The sequence below is a fragment of the Sycon ciliatum genome, chromosome 8, assembly GCF_964019385.1.
Source record: "Sycon ciliatum chromosome 8, ocSycCili1.1, whole genome shotgun sequence".
In the NCBI taxonomy this organism is placed as follows: domain Eukaryota; kingdom Metazoa; phylum Porifera; class Calcarea; order Leucosolenida; family Sycettidae; genus Sycon; species Sycon ciliatum.
Window position 1 is genome coordinate 33,456,620 of NC_088650.1, and position 7,021 is coordinate 33,463,640.

General features: G+C 45.6%; 1 protein-coding gene across 3 annotated transcripts in view; it reads right to left on the minus strand.

The window, feature by feature from the left end:
* The window catches only part of LOC135822825 (uncharacterized), a 31,733-nt gene extending 26,144 nt beyond the window's left edge, over nucleotides 1-5,589 (minus strand). The window contains exons 1-2 of one of the 3 annotated variants that reach the window (XM_065335662.1): nucleotides 5,546-5,589; nucleotides 5,320-5,403 (exon numbers count right to left, since the gene is read on the minus strand). In XM_065335662.1, coding sequence (XP_065191734.1) covers nucleotides 5,320-5,356 — 37 coding nt within the window. In that variant the 5' untranslated portion in view covers nucleotides 5,357-5,403; nucleotides 5,546-5,589. Of the gene's footprint in view, nucleotides 1-5,319; nucleotides 5,497-5,545 lie in introns of those variants that run through there. The other 2 variants (XM_065335661.1, XM_065335663.1) reach the window with 2 other exon arrangements.
* Between the last annotated feature and the right edge of the window lie 1,432 nt (nucleotides 5,590-7,021).

A 7,021-nucleotide genomic window follows, 5' to 3' on the forward strand; every position in this document is an offset into this window, starting at 1 on the left:
CCCGTAGCTATGCAGAAGACGTTACTTCAGTAACGTCTGGCGCTAGCCAGGGTCCACACAGCTTTAATTTGGTATTTGTTTGTTTGTGTGTTTGTTTGTTTGTTTGTTTGTTTGTGTCACGCCTGGCGCTATCCGTATCTGACGGGAAAAAAGCATAGGATGTTATAAATTTTTCAATTCTCCTTTTTTTCAGGCATATCCTGGGATTCGAACCCGCACTATCGCCCTACATGCATTCCCCCATACACTTCGCATTCATACCCATTCTTCCAAGTTGCTTCACGTTAATCTTGCGTTTGAAAGCCCTATTTGAATATTGCGGGCAGCTAGACGGTGTCGTATTACCCTCGATCGTACCTGTCCCGTACCTATTCCCTACCGTACCGTGCCATCAAAGATGGCTGGCCACAATGCATATTCAAATAGGGCTTTCAAATGCAAGATCACAATGTGAAACAACTTGGAAGAATTAGTATGTATGCGAAGTCTATCGGGGGCCGCATGCAGGGCGCGCGATAGTGCGGGTTCGAATCCCAGGTTTTAAAAAAAGGATTTTTTTAAGAAAACATCCCTATGCTTTTTTTTGTCTAGATCATCAAGGCAAAAAAGCATAGCGTAGGGCCCTGAGCTTCCAAGCTCTCTCGTTTGGTATTTGTGTGTTTGTTTGTTTGTGTCACGCCTGGCGCTATCCCGTATCTGACGGCAAAAAATCATAGGGATGTTATAAATTTTTCAATTCTCCTTTTTTTCAGGCATATCCTGGGATTCGAACCCGCACTATCGCCCTACATGCATTCCCCCATACACTTCGCATTCATACCCATTCTTCCAAGTTGCTTAACGTTATGATCTTGCGTTTGAAAGCCCTATTTGAATATTGCGGGCAGCTGTATGTGGCCAGCTGTGTTTGATGGAACGGTACGGTACGGGAGACGGTGTCGTATTACCCTCGATCGTACCTGTCCCGTACCTATCCCCTACCGTACCGTTCCATCAAAGACGGCTGGCCACAATGCATATTCAAATAGGGCTTTCAAATGCGAGATCATAATGTGAAGCAACTTGGAAGAAATAGTATGTATGCGAAGTGTATCGGGGGATGCATGCAGGGCGCGCGCAATAGTGCGGGTTCGAATCCCAGGTTATGTCTAAAAAAAAGGAATTTTTTAAAGAATTTATAACATCCCTATGCTTATTTGTCTGGGTAATCAAGGCAAAAAAGCATAGCGTAGGGCCCTGAGCTTCCAAGCTCTCTCGTTTCGAAATGGCATACTAGTACATGTAGATGTATATCACCAGACAGTTTCCTCCGTAACTGATAAATAATGCACTTCAAAATGCACCTAAAGTCCTACACCTAAAGGTGAGTTTGAATTCTTAGCTACATGTGTAAAACATCACTCACAGTAACGATTAATAGCACTTACTCCTATCTCTAGTCTAAACTATTTACAGAAGCTTGGTTCAACTGCAGCTCCACAGATTCAGCTACATGTAACATCTAATCCACGCGCTGACGAGCGAACATACTACTGTACTTCAAAACACGAGTTGTGTTTATCTACTTTAACTCAATAAACTGTAAATAGATGTATAAGGAAGGACATCTTATGTAAGATGTATGGATCAAAGGAGAAAGATACACATCTTATGTAAGATGTATGGATCAAAGGAGAAAGATCCTTCTGATCTTGCCCGACGTTTCCTTCATATGACAGCTGAGTGATGTCTTCCTCCTCCTATACTTTTACCAAGTTTACCATGCATACATACTTCAAGATACTTGTCTAGCACGTCCACAGTCCATGTACCGGTACAACCATCAATGTCATCCTGTACGATTAGCACAGTTCATACTCCAGATTTTGGGAAAAGTTTGACCTGACCTGGGATAAATGCATTATCCCATTCGTAGTTGGGGTATACCGTATCTTTCATATTTTCCCTCGTACCTGCGGTAGTCAGGAAAATATTCGGCGGTATACCCCTCGTACTCATGGGATAATCCATACTCACCGCCTGGAAATGTCACGTGGCCAGAAGTTGTTCGACGCTTAAGGCCGATTCATACTTCATGTCGCATACGGGAAACGCGTCGCGTCGCGAAAAAGTTGATCGGAGCTCAACTATTTCCCGTACGCGAGATGAAGTATGAATCAGGCTTTATGATGATGGCATTGTCTGCGGCACTGCGACCCAACCAGAACAAGCCAAAACTCATCACCTCAAAAAAGCGCTTGTCGTATGGAAACGGGACTTCGGGTCTCAAGCGCATAAACATCTCCTCTCTCCGACAAAGCAATACACTCGATGAGATATTCTAGAATTTGACCTACCGTAAAAGCAGAAATTTTCGGCGGTGTAATATTTTCGGTATTCTCCAAAATCGGCGGTTCGGTTGAGGGAAATTTTCGGTAAAACCCGTTCTCCAGGTAAGTGTGCTACAGTACTACATGTATACGGTATCGATTTTACTGAAATTTTCGGTGCGTTTTATTTTCGGTAAAAATTGTCGGCACCGAAGTTACTGAAAATAAAACACCACCGAAAATTTCTGCTTTTACAGAAACCACGCCGAAAAACAATGCGAAGTCGGATTCTCCCATATGAAGTATTGAAACTTGTTTTTCCACAGAATCAGGGTCTGGGTTCGAGGGAGCGAAGTCACAAATGACAATGGGTCCGTTTGGCCCTACAATAGGGGATTCACACTCATGGGGAAACCTGAGGTCACGGGACAAGGTACAAGTTCAGACCTTCGGTCAACAGAGTGTGGCCGTTCACACCCATGGTCAGCTTTCCCTTGGCCGTATGTTTGGCAATGGATTTGTGGTGGGGCAATTAAAAAATTATCTGTAACTGCATTTTTGTAGTACGTTCTGTGCACGATTTTCCGATGGGCACTGTCTAAAAATCCAGGTTGCGATGCACCCGTACAACTACGGATTCAGAGTTCTCGCCAAAGACAAGATCTACACACGTGCATCGTATAGCCATGGGATATTTCTCTTGACAAATGTCCTGAGGCCCACGGCCACGGCTTTGCCAATATTTTCCCGAGAGATTCTTCCTTTCCCCAAGTACCATAGTTTCTATAACAACTTTCCCATAACCGTGGTTTTACTCGTGTGTGTGTGTGTGTGTGTGTGTGTGTGTGTGTGAATCCCCTGTAAGGTAAACTTAAGGAATACTAGTCAGTGATAACCATAAGTTGTTGTTGTTTTTGTTACTTTATTTTACTTCACCAGAATTACAGGCAGTAGAATGCCTTCTCACTAGACCAGGTCTAGTTCTCACAAATGATGAAGAACAAGTGCAAGAATCAGGGCCTGGGTTCGAGGGAGTGAAGTCACAAATGAAAATAGGTCCGTTTGACCCTATTAGGTGAAGTCAAGGAATACTAGTGATAACCACAAGTGCAAGCATTGTACATGAGAAAACACAACCAGGGGCATTAATAGGCCATTCACACGACGTGTAAACACTTGCACGTGTGTGACCAAGATAACACTGGCAAACCGTCATCCAGTTCACACGGTGCTGGGCAAACTTTACAACCGTCAATGTATCCATAGTGACCTCCTGAAAATACCGGGAAATGGTAAATTTAAAATTTTCCATGGTTCACGCAATGCAAGTTTATCGTATCCGAGTAAATATTCTTCGAAACGGTACGATAAAAGTGAGTTATTCGTCCATACTATGCATGCGCAAAACATGCGATGGGCACTGGACCTTCATCGCGAGTCTCTGTTTCGCCGTCTTGAAACGAACAAGTTTTCGTACCTGACGATGGCAATTGTGACGAAACGATGTACGTAAAAGGAATCGGTTCGGTTTGCAGTGCTGTGGGAATGGGTGTGTCCACCCAACTACTCTCTTCAAATTTCTCTCCCGGTTAACCCTCTCAGCGCCACGGGCGACTTTAGTCGCCCAGAATGAGTATGTGTGTACAAATATTTTCGTATCTCCACTTCTACACACAGGAGAGTAACAAACGACCACTCTACGTCTCCGGGAAGACCTTGGCTATCCACTTATCACATCGGTTTGTGTCCGTGAGGATACACGTCGCCAGTGCGAAGCCTGAAGTGCGCGTGCTCAAACAAACAATTGTCGCAAGTTAAAACATGATGTGGAATATTGCATGCTTGTCAGATAGTGCATGCTTGTTAGATATTGCATGCTTGTTAGAGATTGCATGAATAAGAGTATTGTCACAAACTAATGGTTCGCACCAAGCATACATACAAGCATACAAGCAATTGATTATACAGTCTTCTTTCTTCTTTCTATCGTGTCTTCTAAAGTATTTTACTAACCTTTTGCGCCATGGTACGTCTACGACGTTCCCATGGTCTTCACGTACGACATACGGTTTTCTAGCCCTTTTTCCTGGAGCTTGTCTCCTCGTGTCGTTTTCTGTTTTCATTGGTTTTACGTTGTCTAATGATAAGCAACAGTTTGAGTTTGAGTCTAAGAGAACCCAAGATGCGCTCGCGTTGAGCCAAAGCAGCCTTACAATATAACCTTTTGTAAACATGACGTATGCGCATCTCGGGTTTCTCTATTTCTTTCGCGGCAACCCATGCGTATTGAGTATCAAAACATCGAGATTTTCAGTGGCTTTCAGGCCAACTTTGTCCGAATTTTTAGCGTTCAAAGTTAACTGCACTGCGATCGATGGCGCGCGTGAGAACGCGCGGCCTCTACGAAAATGCAGAAAACGGACATCGCTCAGGCGCCCTCGCGAGGAAGACTATTTTCGCTGCATTTTCTCTTCACAGCTGTCTGCCTGATCTTGATATCTTTCCAGAGAGCTATCGTTTGTAAAGATCCGTGGATATACAGCTGAGCTATGAAAAATTTGAGTTCAGCTCAAGTCAGAAAAATTTGGATTTTCTGACCCCTTGGCACTGAAAGGGCTAATTGATAGCTTGTTATCAAGCCCATAGCGCATTTCAATGAAACCCATCCAAGCCACTCACGCGCCCACAGACTCATATTTTCTGCCTTGCACAATATTACTAAACAGTACAGCATGTGCAGTGCAGAATCAGGTGGAACACATGTTCAGGATCAACACGTGTAAATATTTACAATGTGAACGGCAACATGAGGGGTGTGATGGTGCCACACATCTCATGGACAGCTGTACAAATGTAGGACATGGCGGTGGTAAGTGCACCTCACGTGACTCACGTGACACCTAATCACTGCATAGTTCAACCAATCAAATGAACGACACGCTGTAATGAATACTGTATACACACAGTCCATCTAAATTCAGTCACTCACAGTCAAGTCTATTCAACATACCTTCGCACTCTCGTGCTCCAGCAGCAACTGCACACATCCCTCACGTTTCTCTTGCCTGGCTATGTCCAACGCTGTTCTCCCATCCTGAGTAACTCAACAACACATCACAGGGACAACAGAAAAAAATATTCGTGAAAATTCGAATTTTACAAAAACGAAAACACAACGAAGGGCAAGGACATAATCTACAACGAGACGAAATCAATCTCTCCACAAGACGACTTACATGTACAGAACAAGTCTCTCCTTCCTCAGCAACATTGCTACTCCATGCATCCACAGTAAAAACTCCAGTTCATGCCTCGACAAATTTGAATATTTTTTACAGATTTCTACTCAAAACAAAAAAATCCACGACGAGAGGAAGACGTCCAGATCGCCTGCTCCACGTCAGGAACAACTGCATAGCTTCTGTGTACTCGTTACAATGACAACAATTGCAACTTTTCACTCTTCACTCGTTCCAACAAACACCATCATACAAGGGAGGTTCTGCTCTACGTTTTGGGAACGCGACGCAAAGAATCACGCGAACTTTCTTCGCGTTCCCGTAACGTAAAGAAATGCTGTTCTGCTCTACGTTTCACCTAGAGAAGTCACGTGGAATGTGTACTGGGGATTTCCCCTTCCATATTTGGCAGTTTTCTGCATGCAGTTGATCGATACCCAGCAAATCCGTACGCATTTTCTCTGCGTGTGCCGCAACGTAGAGAACCTCATCTCCGCGTAGAAATCTGGAGCCAAAACACGCGAAGCCGTAGACTCTAACCCAGACACCTGCTCTCTACGTGATTTCTCTACGTTTCACGTATAGCAGAACCTCCCTACAGTCTACTCGAAATTCTTCAAAACTCGAACCACAGAGTGAGTATGACCACGTGGCGATATTGTACGCATGACGTCATCGGGGTACAGTACACATTCTGACAAGAGGTGAGAGAGAGCTGGAGAGGAGAGTTGTGGTACTTGTAGCAGTAGTACAGTGCTGCCGGGCAACTGAAATCCGACCCCCTTGGCGGCGCGGCGGCAAGGGGGTCGGATTTCAGTTGCCAGCACTGTAGGTGTGTATGTATGTGGGTGAGAGAGTGAGGGGCACAGAGAGAGAGTGAGGGGCACAGAGAGAGTGAGGGGCACAGAGAGAGAGAGAGAGGGGCACAGAGAGAGAGAGAGAGAGAGAGAGAGAGAGAGAGAGAGAGAGAGAGAGAGAGAGAGTGAGGGGCACAGAGAGAGTCAAAGGGGCACAAAGAGAGAGAGTGAGGGGCACAGAGAGAGAGTGAGGGGCACAGAGAGAGAGAGTGAGGGGCACAGAGAGAGAGTGAGGGGCACAGAGAGAGTGAGGGGCACAGAGAGAGAGAGAGGGGCACAGAGAGAGAGAGAGAGAGAGAGAGAGAGAGAGAGTGAGGGGCACAGAGAGAGTCAAAGGGGCACAGAGAGAGAGAGTGAGGGGCACAGAGAGAGAGTGAGGGGCACAGAGAGAGAGAGAGAGAGGGCACAGAGAGAGAGTGAGGGGCACAGAGAGAGAGAGAGAGTGAGGGGCACAGAGAGAGAGTGAGGGCACAGAGAGAGAGTGAGGGGCACAGAGAGAGAGTGAGGGGCACAGAGAGAGAGTGAGGAGCACAGAGAGAGAGTGAGGGGCACAGAGAGAGAGTGAGGGGCACAGAGAGAGAGAGAGAGTGAGGGGCACAGAGAGAGAGTGAGGGGC